The 20,906-nt window shown below is 41.4% G+C and overlaps 1 protein-coding gene across 1 annotated transcript in view; it reads left to right on the top strand.

Annotated features, from left to right (window-relative positions):
* The window catches only part of PSEN2 (presenilin 2), a 443,825-nt gene that overhangs the window by 149,329 nt on the left and 273,590 nt on the right, over nt 1–20,906 (top strand). Inside the window, exon 4 of the mRNA XM_078649110.1 lies at nt 1,580–1,721. Coding sequence (XP_078505236.1) covers nt 1,580–1,721 — 142 coding nt within the window. The remainder of the gene's footprint in view (nt 1–1,579; nt 1,722–20,906) is intronic.

Below are 20,906 nucleotides of genomic sequence, written 5' to 3'. Positions count from 1 at the left end.
AAATGTAACCCCTGCTTCCTGGTTTTGATTGAATATCTTCAGTTAAAACAAGCATTGTCAAAACCAATTGGTCTCGCATTTAGGACCTTTTGTTATTGCCGATCGTTTTTAGCCATACCTAGAGCATCCACAAAGCTGCTCACGGCTAAAGTAAACAAATACGAAAAATAGGTGCTATCATACTGTGGCTGTGTCTTTGTGTAGGTGTGTATACAATGCATGCATGCACCTCCAAAGTTTTGCAAGTGCCTTTTTTTTATTACCAGGTTAGATTGTTAAATAAAGGAAAAGATAAGTAGCACAAAGCATTTATTTTGAAGCACGAGTAAGTAAGCAATAAGAAGGATGCGGGTGGAGGAAGAATTTGGAGGATGCTGATTGGGCAGCATCACATAAGACGTGGGTTCGAGGAAGCATCCCAATGGATGCGGTTGGGGGAAGCATCACACAGGACGTGGGGTGGAGCATTTCCAATGGCACGGGTTGTGGAAACAAAACAAAGGGCATTTGTGGGAGAAGCCAAGACATAGGGTGAGAGGAGGAAGTAGCACGCAAGGCCGGTGTAAGAGAGAGCCATATAGAGCAGGTGGGGGAGAAGCACACAGGCGAGAATGCAGTTTGAGAGAGAGAAGACACAAGAGCTCACACAAAATGTGGAGGCGGAGAAGGCAACAGAGAAGCACATAGGCAACAAAGGGAGAGAAGTACACAAGAGAGACAGCTGGAAAACACATGCACAATAAGGATAAAATGAAAAAAGTAGTGCTTGAAAAGCAAGCAGCAGACCGACACATGTAATGTGCCCATTCTCTGAGGTAGGGTCAAACACCATAAGAGGAATAAAAGCCCGCTCAAGCAACTGGGTGAAAAGTAACCAAATGAGAATGACCGTAAATCCAACCAATGGTAAACAATGGGTGTGCTCTGAGCCTATTACAAGCTGACAGTAAGTCTTTTTGTCCACAGACAACGGTTGTACTGTTTGGTAGGTGAGACCTGAATAGTACTGGTGAAAAAATACCTCAGCATGAATCATATATTTAGATGTGCAGAGTATAAAATGCTGTTATGATTGCTGAGGCAGGAAAGGAACAGCATGACTCACTGGAGGCTTCACCTCTCTTGAGTCATGATCCCTCTCCTCACTCCACAATGGCAATAAATAGCATATCAGGCTTCCTCATCTGCTTGTATTGTCTATCCTACTGTTGAGTTCACATTCTCACAGTACGCCAACATTATCTTAAATTACACTTCTGGGTAGAACACTTATTAGCTTAATTAATTCATCAAAAGGAGCAAATAAATGCTTTCAAACATTAAAAAAATGATTGTGCTAAAATGAATATAATAAGTGTGTAGTTGCCACACCCAGAAAAAAATTATTTCAGGATCCGACTACTACCAGTGGAGACAGTTACAGCACAATAATGGTTGTGTCTTGTGGGTTAGACGTGAAAACTTGTTTAGGTTGAAATGTTTTATAACGTTTCTTGCATGATTGAGTAAAGTGAATTTATATAATTCTAGGTGTGGTCCACTTGTACATTAACTGTAGTAAGGCCTTTCTTTTTTTCAGAATTTACACACCATTTTCTGAAGATACCAACTCTGTCGGTCAGCGCCTCCTAAATTCTGTTCTCAATACAATCATAATGATCAGCGTTATTGTGGTGATGACTATCTTCCTTGTTCTACTGTACAAGTATCGATGCTATAAGGTAAGATGTTCTTTTCTGTCTTCACTGTTTCATGTTTGTAATTTAAGATGTCTTGATAAAAGATGCATTTAAAATATGTTTTTGGGCAACTGTTCACTAGTCCTATCTAAATGTTCATGTAAGTTGCTTCTTCATGTTCTCTGTCTCTTTCAAAGGTAAATATGATCATGAGGTGGAATACATTTGCATAATAGTGAGCAAACTCAAGAACAGGTAGTAAAAAAGTATACAAAGTAACATATACTCTTAAACAGAAATATTCTTTGCCCGAAATTGGTTTCACTGTATCTTTTAGGCTAAAAGAGAAAGCATTGCTAATTTTAAAAAATGTATTACAGAGCCTTCAAAAAAATAATTCTTATGCCATCCTCTCATTCCTTCCTTCTTGTCTATCATCCTTGTATTTATGCTGTTCATATTGTTATTAGAATGTTTGGTGTTCCTGCAGATTTAAAACAAAATGTGGTCCAGACAATAACTGCTCCCAACATCTGGCATGTATCTGTTCAGAAATGTAGGTAATTCTGGAACTAGTCTCCCATCTTTGAAAGACTCTTCTATATATCGGGGTGATGGCCCATGTCCTGGAGATCCTTACATGAGGAACTCCACCAGGATTGCAACAAATTATGAAATGACATCCTTCTAACCTGGATTTTGGCCACATATGCTTACCTGTGTTTAAATATAACTGTGAAGTGGACCAAGTTGAAATGTCTGCTCTATGTAAAACACAATAAATACTTTCCCCCCATTCATACCACACAGAAAGGGAAACATGCAAGATAATTTAAAAATAGAGAGCGTACTGCTGGGGAAAGATAAAACAAATCAGGATTTAAAATATTCCGAACAAGCTTGACTTAAAACTCTCACTCAAAAACAAAGTATGTTTCGGAGAAAAGAATGACTGTATCACGTTTGAATGCAAGAGTGATGCATACAATTGTAGACACTGCAAACAATTGTCATAGTTACAAATTAAGGGGTACATTCACAAAGGCATTTACGAGTATGTGAAACACTTCTTCTGTGGTACTACAACACATACTAATAAATGCCTTGGTGAATAGGCCCAATAGTTTGCAATATAGATGAGTTTGAAAAATGTTTTTCCTGTGTGTCAAAAGAGTGATTATTGCAAAAAAAACACCAAAATCTATACATTAATTTAGGATTAATTATAAAAACCCTACAAGAGGCACCTAAGAAAATCAAGAAGGCAATTCCATATTCTCGAAATTCATTGCACAGCTTTTTGTTTTTGTTCATTTCATGATTTATGTACAATATTATTTCTTTCTTAATCAAATTAATACATGTAATGGTACTCAAAGAATAATCATAAACATGATTCAGATGGTTATTACATGTTCAAAACATTGTTAGGTATTAATGAGTTTGATATATTGTAATTAATAAAAATGAATTTCGAGAATATGGAATTGTATTCTCCATTTTCTTAGGTGTTTTATATTACTTGTGTAATGATAGTAGGGTAACTATCATTTAGAGAGCGCCCGGCACTGGACATACTATTTATCCCTTTTTCTTGATTAGTTTAAAGGTTATGGGGCCCATCTATAAATTCATTTGAGTATGTGAAGTAGAACTACTTCACCAACTACTGCTCTAACTTAAAAATGCCTGGGTACATTTACCCTCGAGTAACCTATAATTTGGAACCACCGTTATTGACACCATATAACGGAGAAAGTGCCGCTTTAAGAAAAGTAGCTAGTTGGTTTGTTTCGAATGTAGGGCTGCAAAGTGAAGATGATCTGCCTACAGATTGCTTTAGCTGTGTGCAATACACAAAATACAGAAAGGCGATCTTTGAGTTCACCCCATTCTGAAAGTAGGTTATTTGGGCCAGCTACCTTCAGCCATTGTTTGAAAACACTCTGACATTTTAGATCTCTCCAAAGCGTTTTGTCGATATCAACATTTAGCACTGCTGATTGAGAAAAAGAGTTTGTCTCTGGCAGCTGGCATTCCAACATATAAGAGAGACTCCCAGACTGGCACTCCAGTGGAGTCATACGGTATACAACCTTTACAACGCAACTTTTACCACGCAGTGTCTTTAGGACGCAACTTTTACAACGCAAACCATTACAACGCATTGCGCTGGGGGGCGCTCTAGGATAGGGAATAGGTTTAATTTACTATCCAACACCTTCCCTACTATCCACGGGGACTGGAGTTGGAATAGTAAATTAAATAATTAACTATCCAGCGCCCCAAAGCACTATGCGTTGTAAAGGCATGCGTTGTAAAAACCGCGTTGTAAAGGCATGCGTGGTAAAAGCATGCGTTGTAATGCCATACATCCGAGTCATACAGAGGCATCTTGCTTCCTGGCTGTAATTGTTGAGTTTTGTCCCGACAGTGTGATTTGTGGGAACCATGCTTAGAGGCTCTGGGTCCTACTAGCGTAATATGTGCTTTGCTATGCGTATCCAGCTTGTTCCTTGACACAGGCTACTGGAGAAGTACATTGATGTGGCAACTGTCTTAGAGCAGATTTCCCCAAGAACCCTGTAGTGTTTCCCAACTTTATCATTTCATGTTCTCCTGCTCCCTCAGAAGAGGCACCACTGCTCACCTGGACGCCCATTGCAGGTACAAGTGAGCTGGCACTCTGTCTTTTCAGACTGTGGTTTTTGGGAAGTGAGCATGCAGAATGCTGGACCACAGGGTCAGCTTGTTGGAAAATTGCCAAGGACTACACAAGTGCCTGGGCGGTTTCTGGTCGCTGCTCTGGTACAGAAAGTGATGCATAGAATTACATGAATTAACATGTCGTCTGTGTTTTTTTTAAAGATCTTCTGGTCCTGACAGAAGGTGAGGGCATCACGTAGGAGGATGAGTGCAAAGTGACTAGTGGTAGCTTCACTAACAGGCAGTTGATAAGGTATCCTTGAGAGATGATCTCCTGGTTTTCACCTTGTGATCTTCTCTGCCTCCTCTCCATCCACCCTTCTGTGCGACCCCACCATACTTGCGCAAAAGAAGCATGTACTGACTATTGATGATGCTGCAAATCTGGTCATATGCTGATGATTATTTAGGCATAGTGCTAATATGCACCATGCACTAATGATTTCTAAGTGATGGGGCACATCTGAACACATACTAGGATTACTCCATAGTGTTGCAAATATGAATATGTACCCAGGAGGGTCGAACGATCATCCAAATGTCTCCATTCAGCCGAGACTTCTAGTGATAGTTGAAATCTGGCCCAGCACTCAAAATATATTAGTGCAAATCTAAGCATGCATTCAAGATTAATAAAGGGACTGGGAAGTCATTACGTGCTTAATGTTGATGTAATGCTGTTAATTCTGGACCTATTGTTGGCAATCTTGGCATGACAATGGGCACTTTTGGACTGTTTACAGTGGCATTATGGTAGTAATTCTTTATATAGTGTGGGCATTCTTAACATGATGGTGCACAGCCCTGGCAAACTGAGTGTGCTTACGATCCAATGAAGCGACTTCAGACAGCAACAACTCTTGGAGCTTCTTCTTGACGACCTAGCAAAGTTTGAACATATGTCTGGGACACAATTTGGAGGTGCTCTTTCTTCCTTGTAGTATTTCACATTATGGTTTCTTAATGGTCAAGCGAAAGAGAAGTTCTGCTGTTCTGGTTTAGAAGGATGTCTCTCTCTTGTGCCCTACTGAATATTCTCCTTGACCTCCACTTTAATATTCTTCACCAGCACTTCATAATGCAGGTGTTTACAAGAAGTTACTTTGCGTTTGACACAATGGCCATCGAGGAATGTTTAATTCAGGGCTCGAGTCGGGGTACCACGCAGGTGGACGGCGTCCGCCCACTTATTTAAATGTATTTTACCGGGTGGACGCCGTCCCCCCTGCAAAGATGCCCTTGCTGAGGAATAAAGTATACCTGCATGCAAAAACATAACCAATATAAAGACGGAGAGGGAACGCCCCGCGGTCCCACCTCTGACTGTTCCCGATAGAAGCTGTAGCTACGAGCATAGTAGGCACATGGGAAGCTATTCACAAAAAAACGCTACATCCCCTCCCCACCCTCCACCTGGGAAGGGCTCTTTGAACAGCCTACAGGTACGGCTTTTTACGTTTTTAACTGACTCACTAATGTGACAGGCATATGTGATGTATGTAATGCCATGTTAACAGAGATGTGTTTAGGACTGCTCAAATAACATTGCAAGATTTGATTCTACACCCTGCAAAAAAAACCTTGGGTCCACAGTGCAAGGCTGCCTGTGAAATTACATAAACATCTTGTTTTTTATTCTTGTTCAAAATACATTTTCAATTCAAGGCTCTCTTTGTTCGACATATATGTACTGCACCATAGGACTAATTTACATAAATGTGTTTTGGAAGTGCAGATGTGTGAGAAAGAAGTGCTCTAATGTTTACCTTTCCTGACGTCACTTCCGTTTGTGACGTCACTCCATGTCTTTGAGCGTCCCCCCACTTCTATGTTGTTACCTTTCGTGACGTCACTTCCTAGCGTGACGTCACTTCCTGTTTTTGAGCGTCCCCCCACTTCTTTAGTTAGGACTTGTGCCCTGGTTTAATTATATATCTTAAAAAAATATATATGTTGTGTGTGTGTGTGTGTGTATGTATGTGTATGTATATATATATATATATATATATTTATATATATATATATATATATATACATAATGTGTGTGTGTGTGTAGGTAGCTATAGTTAGGAATTACTTTTCCCATATGTGAAGCGTTTTTTGTTCTGCTAATAACTTTGGTCCCGTTAGACGAATCTGGATTAAATTTTCAAAAATATTACACCAGTTAGGTCAGCTGCTGTATGGAAAGTTTTCGGGTGATTTTTCAAGGGGAGGGTCTAAGAAATAGGTTGGCGTCCCAAACGCTTTTTCCCTATGTATTGTAAATGGGGATTTTTTCCAGGTTCAAACATGACTACAGCTCGACCGCTATATGGAATTACACCAAATTTTGCCGAAAGGTAGATCTTGGTCTAGAAAGAGCCCCTTTCGTAATTTGGTGTAAATCTGTTGAGTAGTTTGGTAGTTATTAAAGGAAAAACTAATTTGTATATCTAGGGACGCGAAGGGTCTGTGGATCCAACAGATCTTAAAATGAGATCTGATTGGCTGCCAACACTTCACCCAGGTAATGTTGGCAGCCATCTTGGGTCTCAGGACTGAGCCTGAATTCCAAACAAACCGCAAAAAAAACCAAAAGGAGACAGGTTAGGAATATTTGGCCCCGGGGATGTGGTCACTAGGGCCCGAAAAAGGCTTGGGTAGGGGCACCGCATGTCCCCCTCCCCTTTTATTTACATTTTGCCTCAGGTGATGCTGTCCCCAGCACTTAATTAGGCTCAGAGAGGGGGCTGCATGCCCCATCCCTTTATTAATTTGTCGGCCCTGGGGGATGGGGTCCGCGGGACCTAATAAGAATCGGGGAGGGGGATGCGTGCCCCACCCCTTTTTTATTCGATTTCGCCCTGTGGATGGGGTCCCGAGGACCCAAAAGGCTCGGGGAGGAGGCCACATGCCCTCTTCCCCTTTTATTTTCATTTGGCTTCGGGGATGGGGTCCCCAGGCCTAATGGGGCTCAGTGAGAGGGGGGGCAGGCACATGCCCCTCACCTTTCTATTGAAACTAGTCCTGGGGTATGAGGTTCCCGGGCCAATTAGGGTTTGAGGAGTGGGCTGCACTCACCTCCCTTTAATATATATGTTTGGGCCAAAAGCTGTGTACAGTGTGTGTCTGGCAGCCGGCTGGTGGTTTGGCCACAGCCCTGTGGCCACCCCCCTCTGCACACAGCTCAAGGCAGTGCATAGCATGTGGTCGGCTGCTTGCAGGTAGTTGGATACAGGGCCTGGCTGCAAAAGTAAGCCCACTCCACACACAACCAAAGGCTTGAGGTTGGCTTCCTCAAGATGGCTGCCTGCAGGGAGTTGGACGCAGGTGCGGCCAAACCTGCACCATTCTGCGTTCTGATTGGGGTTGGCTGCCTCCGGGTGGTTAGCCACAGGGCAGCGGAGGTTGGCTTTATGTATGGTAGTAAAGTATTCATTTACGTTAAAACGAAACCTAGAAATTCACTGAAAAAACAAATGGTAACGTAGCATTATAGTTTAGTGATTAGATCAGTGACGACATTAAAGTTTCAACAACTAAAAGCACATAAATTCACCAGCTTTACTTAGCAGAGCTAACTATAACTTGTGCCCCAACCATGCACTGCTTATGACCTCACATATTACATCGCTGATGACATCATTTGGTTATATCATCTAACGAGTGTGTTAGTTTGTTTTGTAGTTTACATAGTGGCGGGTAACTACCATATTACTTTTTGTGTTCAGCTTGTTTCTCCCAGGTTTTTTGGCTCTGTAGCAAAAGTTTCCAACAGGACTAAGATTCTATGTAAAACATAATAAGTATTGTAGGTAGCCTTGAGTTATTAGGCAAAATTGTCTAAGTATGGCAGCTTATACATAACATAGAAGACTGTCAGCCCCCCATAGTAACCTATGTACAAGTGCTTGCTTTCCTTCAGAAAATAGGCTATTTCTTAAGTTTTCACCACTGTATGAACGCTGCCGGTAGTTTTTGATCTTTAGCACCTTCAGACCTTTGTATTTTAAGTGAATAGCCGGCCTTTGGTCAAGTTTTGCTTAGAGTGTACATTGTTTTTAGGAGATACTTTTTAATACTCTGTGGTGCATTTCTCATGAGAGTTAATTATCTGAAAACAGTGTGGTACAGAGTAAACTCTCTCTACAGAGAAAACAGTCTTAGTAGTATTCATTTTTCTACTCCTATCCACTTCATTTGTCAATGTAGGTTCAGTGACTGTCAGGGGTTTGATACAGGTAAAGACTACCGGAGTGGGCATTACTTATGTAACAGTTGAAGAACTTGGTTTCCCTGAACAGTTATATATAGATTGAACACCATGTGCAGGATAGGTTAACCCTTTCATTTGTGGTTCATAGTCATCATAAACTCCGAGATACCCATGAAGTGTATGGCATAGGGTTAGTGGTGCACATAACAAACGCTTGCTTTACATATGGGGCTTGTATTTATGTATGATAACAGTTATGATGCTTTATATTAATCTAAGCAATTTTGCACGTACTTTCATAGCTTTAATGCCATACCCTTTTATAGAGTAACATGTACAAAAGAATCTTGGCTGGTGTAATCAGTGATGTCATTTGAGATATCATCAGTGATATAATTTGAGATGCCACTAGGGATGAAATATTTGAGGTTATAAACCGTGCATGGCGGGGGAGCAAGTTATAGTTAGCTTTGCTGAATTTCTGTGGGTTTTTTATTTCAAAACATTCATGTTCCCACTGATATATTCACCTAACTATAATGTTACTTTAACCTTTTGTTTTTCAGTGAATATATACATAGGGCACTGAGCAAGGCGGTCTGCCGCCGAAACGGGTCTAGGCCTTTTTGGAATAAAGCAATCCCTTTCTTTGGTAAATTTCCCACGGAGTCAGCGCCTCCTTGATTGAAGCCAATGAAAGAAGCAGAAGCCTCGGCGGGGATCAAAAGGCAGCTCCATTTATTACAAAAGAAAGGCGAATGCATTTCGGCCGGTTTGGCCTTCGTCAGCGCCTGAGGTAGAAGTGAATGAGCCACACAATCTGCAGTTCAAGTGAGCCCAACCAAATGTTTGCTCCGCCCCTTAGCACTAATTAACTCAGTTCAGCCGGTCGCAGAAAAGTTTCAGGACTCAGTTTCCCAGGATGCAGCAGTGGCTCCCAGGTGAGTGGTGCGGTGCGCAGGGTCGTTCTCGAAAAAAATCCAAGAAAATAGCTGAGGGTTGGGCACTCTGCATAGCGTTGTGAAGCCCTGTAATTTAAGGTGCTGCCTCGAGTCCCCTTCGCCCCATCAGCCATAAGTCAGAGTTCAAGTTTAGCGGGGACAGGAGGACAGTGCATCCCGTCCAAGTTGAGGCAGTACCTCGATGAACCGCTCCAAATTTCATCAGACTGTTGGCGAGCCTGGAGAATTTCCAAAACATGAAAGAAACAAGATGCCGTAGCATGAGCCAGAATCTCCAGACCACTTGCGATGAGGGGGCTTCTGAGACGCGCTTCTGGAACGCGCGTGAGACTGATGAAACAAGAAACACTCCTCTCCAATGAAAGAAGCAGAAGCCTCGGCGGGGATCAAAAGGAAGCTCCATTTATTACAAAAGAAAGGCGAATGCATTTCGGCCGGTTTGGCCTTCGTCAGCGCCTGAGGTAGAAGTGAATGAGCCACACAATCTGCAGTATATATATATATATATACTACCCATAATGTCCCTGAAACCTCTGTTTTTTTCAGTGAATATATCTATATCTATACCTATATATATATATATATATCTATGTATATTGCCACACATTTCGTTCGCAAGAGGAGGACACAACTTCAGGCGGCCAGGTCGCTGGGGGCGAACAACCTCCAATAAATATCACACACACCTTCAGTTCGAAAAAAGAAGTGCGACCGACCAGACTTCCAGGTTGACAGGTACTTTATTCAATGAACTGCAGCCACATGAAAAGTCTTTTTCTTTCCTGACGCGTTTTGACTAAGAAGTAGTCTTGTTCACAGGTTGTGCTGCAAATGGGTCACTGCGGCGTGACTTACACCTTATACGCCGTCATAAGCCACTCCCTCATGTTGTGGCTTTACATACTATAGTTCCCAAGGTGCACTTCGAGAATGAGCGAGTCTCCCAACAGTTCATGATTCAAAGACAATGTCATTGTATTTCAATTCGAAATCATGATGCCAGTGCATTTAGTGGGTTTAGACAATTCAGTCCCGAAGTCAAACATTTTTCGCTCGTATTCAGTGGCCGCCATTCAATTTGCAAGTGCAAAGCCGGTACCTGTAAACTGGTGTCTGAGCGTGTTGCACGGTTGTGCTTCACCTTCCTACGCCCGCAATGATCCTTTGATGCCAATCTTCGCTGGACCCTCCGTGCTTGCCGGTACTCCGTGCTGCTTCAAGAAGGGATTGCGGGCGGGTCCCACTCCCTATATTAATTGCCACACATTTCGTTCGCAAGAGCAGGACACAACTTCAGGCGGCCAGGTCGCTGGGGGCGAACAACCTCCAATAAATATCAAACACACCTTCAGTTCGAAAAAAGAAGTGCGCCCGACCAGACTTCCAGGTTGACAGGTACTTTATTCAATGAACTGCAGCCACATGAAAAGTCTTTTTCTTTCCTGACGCGTTTCGACTAAGAAGTAGTCACTGGCATCATGATTTCGAATTGAAATACAATGACATTGTCTTTGAATCATGAACTGTTGGGAGACTCGCTCATTCTCGAAGTGCACCTTGGGAACTATAGTATGTAAAGCCACAACATGAGGGAGTGGCTTATGACGGTGTATAAGGTGTAAGTCACGCCGCAGTGACCCATTTGCAGCACAACCTGTGAACAAGACTACTTTTTAGTCGAAACGCGTCAGGAAAGAAAAAGACTTTTCATGTGGCTGCAGTTCATTGAATAAAGTACCTGTCAACCTGGAAGTCTGGTCGGGCGCACTTCTTTTTTCGAACTGAAGGTGTGTGTGATATCTATATATATATATATATATATATATATATATATATATATATATCTATATATATATATAGATATATATATATATATAGATATATATATATATATATATATATATATATATATATAGATATATATATATATATATATTTATTTAAAATAGGATTTTCTTTTGCATCTTCAAAGAAATCATCCGGCACTCGTGCGTGGATATCTTTCAATCAGGCTTTCATTTTGTTTTTGTTACATCCATCAACGCGTTTCGGGAGTCATGCTCCCTTGATCAAGATGTTTGTACTGCCATTGAATGCTTCTACAAGTACACTGGTATGGTAGTAAACAGCGTAAAAGAACCATTAAAAACTAAGCAAGTTGCCTGTTAATGTAGCGGCCATTTTACCACTTTCAAATTAAGGGAACTTTTGTGCAGTAACAATGAAAAAATACTAACTGTTTTGGCGCAAACCTTAAAAAACAGGGTATCAAATGTAAATATTTCATCCTAAAATATGCAAGTGCATTACGAACATCATTTTCGATAGTTCAAGCAATAACGGTTCAACAAATACCGGTTCAACAATTTTCTGGGCCAGTGCCCCTAAGCCGTGCTCACCTTGGTAGGAAAAAAAGGGGATTATTTACAATTTCATATCTTACACTGGACAATCTTTGTTCCCAATTCATTACTTAGATTTAGACCTTAGACAATAGATTTCATCATCTTATCTTAGTTTGCTTCGTGGCTATATTAAATAAATTTAGTTGGAATGGGAAAACAATTCCTAGTAATGCTCTTCTATTTCTAACCACCTCATTATCTCGTCATAAAGTGCAAGTGCTTCATTGTAAACAATAATAGTCTCTTACTGTAAACAACTACTCTATAAATTGCATCTAACCCAAACAAGTAAAGTGCTAGTGCTTAGATATGTTATATACTCAACGGACTCTTTGTGTAAACAATCCACTCATATTGCACGTCTATTTGTAAACAATAATAATCTCTTACTGTAAACAATCACTCTATATATTGAACAAAACCCAAACAAGAAAAGTGCTAGTGCTTGGATATACTACATATCCAAAAAGTGCTAATGCTTAGACGACAACATTAGTATTCCATACTTTTATTGCACATCAGGTTAAAAAGAGAAAGGGTGTCAGTGCATAAATAGTTAAAAAAGCATTACTTAGTCCATTCCATTCTTGTCAAAGCCACCACAAATTTACAATTTACACTGCCGCCCATGTATTAAAAGAAGCAAAAGAAAAGTTTTTGTTTAAAAACTTTTTGTCAATTAAAAATATTAGCAATTCATAATTTCAATATACAGTTTTGGTACACTCGAGGCCGCTTAGTCATAAATTGGGTTAATGTACAATCAGGCCAGACACGTATACAAATCCTCTTCCACATTTAAGCCCTGTGGCTCTTTACTATTGAACTCTAGGATGAAATAAGTTTCCAATTTTCTGAGTTCACCTTTCCTATTGCCTCCCCTCTTTTTCTTTGGGACCTCAGCAATACAGGAGTATTGGAGGCCTATGGGGTTACTTTGGTGATGTGACTCAAAGTGCCGTGCCACAGGGTAGGATCTGTCCTGATTGACAATGGCTCGTCTGTGCTGCAGAATTCGTTGATGCACTGGTAAAATAGTACTACCAATGTATATCTTGGGGCATGGGCATTGTAGTAAATAAACTACATATTCACTTTTGCAATTAATGGCACTTCTGACTGTCACAGTTTTATTAAAAGAGGTTTTAAAGTCTGTACGGTTCATTCCATGCTGACAGGCTTTAAACTTTGCACATCTTTTAAAACCAGGCTTTGACTTCAACCAGTCGGTATTACTCTTATTTTTGTCACTTTTCACAACTAGATCTTTTAAACACTTGGATTTTTTATACGTAATTTCAGGATTCTTTTTGACCATCGAACCCAGTACCGGATCATTCCTCACCAGATACCAGTGTTTTCTCAATATTGTTCTTATTTCTTTATGTTTAGTGTTAAAGGTCGTTATGAATATAGGAGAAACCTGATTGCTTCGCATTTTGCCCAAATTCTTCAGTTACTGAGTTCTAGATGGTTCGAAGAGTATATTTTGTCTAATCAACTTTCTGGCCTTGTTAGATGCACCTTTAAGGATCGTCTCCTTATACCCTCTTTGAATGAATCTCTGGGTCATTTCAGTTTCAATCTTGTCATACTGCTCATCACTGCTGCAAGTGCGCCTCGCTCTATAAAATTCTCCAAACGGAATACTCCTTATAAGAGCTGTTGGATGGGCGCTTTCAGCATGCAGGATTGAGTAACTGCAGTTGTCTTACGGAACACAGAGGTTTTTAATTTACAGTCAATGGGAGTAATCCTAATATCAAGGAAATCTATTGTCTTTTTACTAGAGTTCCCCACGAATTCTAGATTTAATGAATTCTGGTTCAGCTCATCTATAAATAGATCGATTGCTGTCTCCGTGCCCTGCTGAGCACGAAGACATCGTCGATATATCTGACCCATAATAGTATATGTTCCGTCCAGTGATCAAGGTGACCCCCTCTGAGCACCTGCTCCTCCCACCAGCCGAGATGTAAATTGGCGTAGCTGGGGGCAAAACAGGTGCCCATCGCGGTCCCCTCTCCTGGAGATAAAGATCACTGCCAAAAAGAAAAATGTTTTTCGTTAGACACCACTCCATAATTTCGAGAATTATTCTATTCTGTGAAACTAGTCGTGCCGGTCTCAGATTAAGATAATGCTCACATGCCCTCAGCCCATCTACATGTCTTATGCTTGTGTATAATGTAGAAATATCTAATGTTAAAAGAACCATCGTTTCAGGATCCCAACATATATCATATATACACTTCAAAAAATCTGTTGAGTCTTTCAAATAAGAGGGGAGTGATCTGACAATAGGGTTCAAGAAATAGGCAATATACCGCGATGCATTCTCAAAAAGGCTTCCACATGAAGAGATGATGGGCCTCCCTGGTGGGCTAGTGGCGTTTTTATGAATCTATGGTAGCATATAAAAGACCGGAACCACTGGATTGTCCTGTTTTATGAACTTATGCTCATCCCAGCTGAGTAGTCCGTTTTCTTTACAGTGGTCCAGTCTTACTATATATATCACAACCAAAAGGTTTCGGGATCCCACGGAGGCAGGCTCTTTAAATCTCGTGCACTTCGCATCATCATTTGTCACAGATGCCATTGAAGAAGGGATAGGAATCTCGAAACCGGTTTGGCTGCATATTCATGATGGTGATTGCTTACCTGCATCTCCTGTTTGCTGTTGCTCCCAAAAGAAATGGATGCAAAAAAATGCCGATCTTGTGGTTTTCTTCCATCGGGGCTAAACTTTTGGTTGTGATATATATATATATATATATATATATATATATATTCACTGAAAAAACCATAGGTTATAGACCATATATAGTTAGGAATTAGCATTTAAAAAACCTTATTTTACTCAAACAAAACCATTGAAATTCCATATATAGTTAGTTGCACTAACTATATATTGCGCACCCGCAATCCACTGCTGATGATGTCACATATTACATCATTCATGACATGGTTAGTGACATCACTGATGACATCACTGATGACATCTCAAATGACATCACTGATGACATCACTGATGACATCTCATTTGACATCAATGACCACATCACTGATGATATCATTCATGTGACAATACAATGCATCTCCTCACATTTTAATATAACCTCTGTTTCACCCAGTGTTAAAAACAGAGTATAATTTTTGAAACCATTGACACACCAATACTAGTTACTACATACGTACTCACTGATTCCTACGTCTACACACACATTCACTCATTCACCCATACAATCATTCATACATACAATCACTCATGTTTACAACACAATCATATGCACTCATACACCTATACAGACACTCACACTCTGCCACTCATCCATGGAGTTACTCACACACCTAGTCAGTCCTGTAAAGAATCAATCACACTTCCATTTTCTACTCTATACAGTTAAACATAGAGCACCTTACGTTTTCAACCATATACTAACACATACTTACTCTCTTATACAATCATTGATACAAGTACACATTGATCTGTACAGAGTCACACACCTCCCATCCAGCCACACACACACTCAGTCTCCCATGCAAATACTTGGGCAATCAATCAATAACCCATATAGTTACTCATATAGCTACTGATCAACACATGCAGCAGTTTACAGAACAACAGACATAATGATGCACAAATTAAGACAGTTTAGTCACTAACCCATGCACTCAGTGAGACACATTTAATCACTCACTCATACATTCAGTCATGCACCTACTAAATCCTTCGTCCAGACACTTATACATCCACTCATTCTTCAATATGTAAGACATATTTTAACTTTACAGAAACATAGTCACTGGATGTTGTCATCAGTGATGTCATCAGTGATGTCATTTGAGATGTCATCAGTGATGTCACTAACCATGTCATGAATGATGTAATATGTGACATCATCAGCAGTGGATTGCGGGTGCGCAATATATAGTTAGTGCAACTAACTATATATGGAATTTCAATGGTTTTGTGTGAGTAAAATAAGGTTTTTTAAATGCTAATTCCTAACTATATATGGTCTATAACCTATGGTTTTTTCAGTGAATTTTCAAGGTTTTGTAAATGCTAATTCCTAACTATATATGGTCTATAACCTATGGTTTTTTCAGTGAATTTCAATGGTTTTTTAATAGCAAATATCATAAGCTGTCGAATGTCAAGTACGTGGTAAGAATTTTTTTTTTCGTGTTTATGCACACTGATCAGCTTTGATTGCTGCCCCCCACCCCTCATTTCTATTAGGAGTACTCTCTCTTTGCAGATAGTGAAGGGTAGTTAACGCAGCCCTTTCCCCCTTTGTAATCCGTCGTGCCTGCTTCTCTCTCCATTTGATTGATTGTTCTCTTTGGTTCATTCTCTATTTACAAACAAGCACAGAGTCGCAATACTCTGTTTAGTCTTTGCAGATAGCGAAAAATCGTGTAAAAAAACAAAAGGAATCGAGCAAAATCAGTAGGCCACTAATGGGATCTCTTTTGACCTCGCTAAAATAGAAACATTAGGAACAACCTGTTGAAAATAGCAATGCGTATGTATATAAGCGGCGTTCATTTGTGTTCACAGTACCCCTTGTTGATTGTTTCAATCGAGCATTGAATTGTTCGAAGTTAATTCTCTTAACGATCTTCTCTACCTGCAAACGAGGAAGAATAGGAATATTCTATCTCCCTTTGCAGATAGTGAAGGGTAGGTAACGCAAGCCTTTAACACGTCGTACCTATTTCATTCCTCATTGATTGATTGATTGTCCGAACATTGACTGTTTGGGAATTAGTTCTTTTTGGAGGTATTCCCTGTTTGCAAATAAACGTAGGAAAATCTTTGCAAGTAGTGAAAGGGTACGTAATGCGGACCGTTCTCCCCCGTTGTAATCTGTCATGCCTATCTACTCCCCACTGATTGATGCACCTTTTTCACCCGGACCATTTACTAGAGATACGTCATCTGGCCCGACCAGAGAGCACCCCTAGTGAAAAGGACATATGCAATAATAACGAAGTGATCACTGTATCCTGTTAACAGAAACTTTACCATGAAACAACCTGGAAAGAAAAAAATAGGAAAACGAAAATCAGTAGGCCACTGATGAACATGAACTTTTATTAAACAACGAACAAAGAAACGATAACATAACGTAATGATAAAACCTATTAATGTCCTAGAAACAAGAAAACGTTAAAATATGCCAGTGGTGAGAGACCAGAAAAACAGTAAGAGAAACCAAATCACCCCTCGCTGTCCCACCGCCTGCCACGCCAAAAAAATCGATAGACTAGGGAAAATGCAAGTCAGTAGAACATCCACCCCCACTCTGGAAACTTCCAAGGTGGGGCAGGGTTCCGGCTACGCCCAGCCGGGAGCAGCCCATATAAGGCAGGTCCTGCTGCCACGCCTCGGCCAGGAGATCCTAACGTAGGGTGTAGCCGGAGGAGAGGCCGAGACCAGCGGGACCCGGCCAGGGGATTGCCTTTACAACGCTGAACAGTTGCAGGGGGGGGGAATGTCTCCTCGACCCTCCCCTCTCTCTCCCAGTCCGGCCGCGGTGGCCCTTGAGAGTTGCAGGTAGTCCCGCCACATGCTCTTCCGGTCCGACCACCAACGGTCGGGGGGCCGAGGCCGACGGGATCCGGCTGCAGCCGATAAACCAAGAAACCCGTTCATGGGGCCAGAGCCAGGGGCGTCCAGCCGACATCCACCGGAAGCCCGGCCCGAAGACGGACGGGACACTTCTTTCTTTTATAATGGCTGCGACAACACTGGAGGGGGATGTCTTGCACATGCCTCCGACCCCCCCCCTCGTCCTCATCGCCTGGTCCGGCCATAACAAATCTCAAGCGAGACGCCGTGGGGTGCACTGGGAGGGAGAGACGGTGCGAACAGGCCTCTCCCGCCTCCCCAGGTGGAGGCTTCCCAGCTGCACCCTCAGCGCTCCAGGCGGTGGCATCCTAACAACTACAGTGCTGCACAGTTTCGGAACGACCTAGATAACGGTTCTTCCACTGTGGCCATGCTGCAACGTCTCGCCCGGCAGGATGGAGCCCGTCCGCTCATGTGACCCCGCGATCGCCGGTAGCTGCCGAACTCTCAAAATGGCGGTCGACCTGGCAAGAGCGGGCCCAACATAAAGAAATGGCCCGGTCACTGGTTGACTCCACCACCGTAGTCCTCCACGACCTTGAAGATTCTAGAGGAGCCGCGGGAGTCTCCGACCCCCGATGGGGAATGACTGCCATGATCGCCCGTGGAGTGACGAAACTGTATCCGCGGGACGTCGGCGCTCCCATGCTGGCGCCAGCCTCACTTTGAATTACTACAATCCTGCAGACCTCACTTCCGGTGAAAGCACAGTGTGACCCGGTAGGAAAAATTATTGCACCCCCTCCCCTTTTTGACTGATAGTTCAAACCACCGATCCTTTCCTTTGCCCTTTTAACGGAACTTTGGACTGCCTCCCCCTCTTTTACATTTTCTAGAGAAAACAAAACATTAACCACTACATTAGCATAGCAGTTGACACCAGAACTGTTTTCAAATTGAAAACCAACAACATCTTCAACAGAATCCTTTTTGTTTCTGCTGTGACCCTGCTACAGCACAGGCATTGTCCCCAGCAGTAATTCTGCAATGCCGGTAAGAATAGCTGTGGTGCCTACTGGACTCACTCACCCCCGCGGCGCCCCACGCCGTTTTTTGCTGGGCGGCAACTTACTAGACATCACTTTCGTGCCATCTAGATTTCAGCGCGTTCTGCTGCCTTGGAACTATTCGCACAACAGACCGCTACTGACAAGAATATTTCATTATTGGTGCTGTCAATTTCAATAAATCTATTGGATAATTAAAAAGAAATTGCCACGGTCTCTTCGTTGTTTAAATGTTTTTACTGTTTTTGTTTTGTTGTATATATTTATATGTTATTAAAGTTTTATATTCCTACTACTTTGTTGGAGTGCTATATATTTTTAATGTGACACATAATTGTAAAAACTTTGATGTACAAAGAGTCATTCCTGGAATCTTCCGCTTCAGGCTCGGTCCCCTCCCCAATCACAATACAGGATGGTTTTCAGATAGTAGGAACGCGTGTGCTGTGACGGATCACATCGGGTGTGGGCCTTGATCTACTATAACTCCTTTGAAGAGGGGTGATTCTTTACAGCTGGGGCCATAAACTACATCTGCAGGGCTAGCTGATAGCCTAGGACCGGCCTGGACATTCGGACACAGAGGAAGAGGAGTGTCAGAGGGTGCGGTAGTGAATAGGGCGAAAGGGAGGTGTCGGGCGGGCACAGAGTGTGATTCTCAGGGAAGAGCAGCGCAGATGGGGGAAGGTTTATTGCCCATGCATAAGACAGAGAGCGGTGGTGACCAGTGCCTGGGGGAGATGCTTACGAGGGTGAGGAGCCATGCTACGAATCGACAGCGTGCAGAGAGTGGGTCTGGTCAAGACATCTAAAATGGCTGCCGTGCACGACAAAAGTGTGGCATTTCAAAAAAGGCAAGATGGCGCAGACAATGTTTTTCAACACTTCCTCATTTCCTTAGAATCGAACGTTAACAGACGTTGGGGCATATTACCAAAGTTAAGCGATATTTATCGCTAACGATGCTTACCAACCAATTTTTTACCACTAAGCATCGTCAGAAATTATCGAAGATAAACCTTACTATTATCAAGGTTTATCGCAAATGCGATAATAAACGGCCGCAATGCATGAATATCGCTAAAAACTCAGCGATATTCATGCATTACCGAGCTAATACTCTTAGCCATGTTATCCACCTCCCATTGGATAACATGGCTAAGAACTGCTCAGGGCAGGTGTTACTTTTTGGAGATATTCGCGCTTAGCGCGAATATCTCCAAAAGTTGGTAATAGGAGATAGATATCTTGCATGTTGTAATGCAAGTTATTGTGGTATATGGAACTCATACCATAATCTCTCAGGAAAGCAGAAACTGATCCTTTTGGGACCGCCTAAAAAGGCCTAGGGGGTGAGGAGTACTCTACTTTGCCCCCTTTTCACGTTCCGAACTATTTTATTTTACTCTCTTCTGTAATTACACAAAATACCAGCGATAAGATGCATCGGAGACACACACTGAGAGAAAGGAGGCCGGAGATGAAGAAGACATGTCAAATACACATTGGAGATAATATAGTGGCAGAAGGGAAGTAAATATGAGTAAACTTACCATGTAACATAAAAATGTTGCACTCTATACTATAAGTCTCATTTTATACTACAATCACTTCGCTACAACCTCATAAATTAAAAATAAAAATAAATAATGTCTCAAACAATTTTTGATTTCTAAATATAAATTTATTCTTCAGAATTTTCTAAATTTGAAACAACTAGTAACATGTCCTCATCAGTAATTTCCTCTTCAATCATCTCATCTGGAATCTCCTCATTAAAAGTCTGCAATGATGATTCTTGTAACTCTATGGTCTCCAAACACTCGATAAATTCGCCATCAAGAGATTGATCAAAAAAATCATTCAAGTCATCTCCTCCTTCTGACAATATTTCATTATTGGTGCTGTCCATTTCAATCAATGTAGTGGAATCATTCAAGTCATCTCCTCGTGACAATATTTCATTATTGGTGCTCTCAATTTCAATCAATGTAGTGGAATCATTCAAGTCATCTCCTCCTTGTGACAATATTTCATTATTGGTGCTGTCCATTTCAATCAATCTAATGGAATCATACAAGCCATCTCCTCCTTGTGACAATATTTCATTATTGGTGCTCTCAATTTCAATCAATGTAGTGGAATCATTCAAGTCATCTCCTTGTGACAATATTTCATTCTTGGTGCTGTCCATTTCAATCAATCTAATGGAATCATACAAGTCATGTCCTCCTTGTGACAATATTTCATTATTGGTGCTCTCAATTTCAATCAATGTAGTGGACAATTCAAAAGAAATTGCCAC

Source organism: Lissotriton helveticus, chromosome 6 (genome assembly GCF_964261635.1).
Source record: "Lissotriton helveticus chromosome 6, aLisHel1.1, whole genome shotgun sequence".
Lineage (NCBI taxonomy): Eukaryota > Metazoa > Chordata > Amphibia > Caudata > Salamandridae > Lissotriton > Lissotriton helveticus.
Note: the sequence above shows the minus strand (reverse complement) of the source record. Positions and strands in the feature narration are given on the sequence as shown.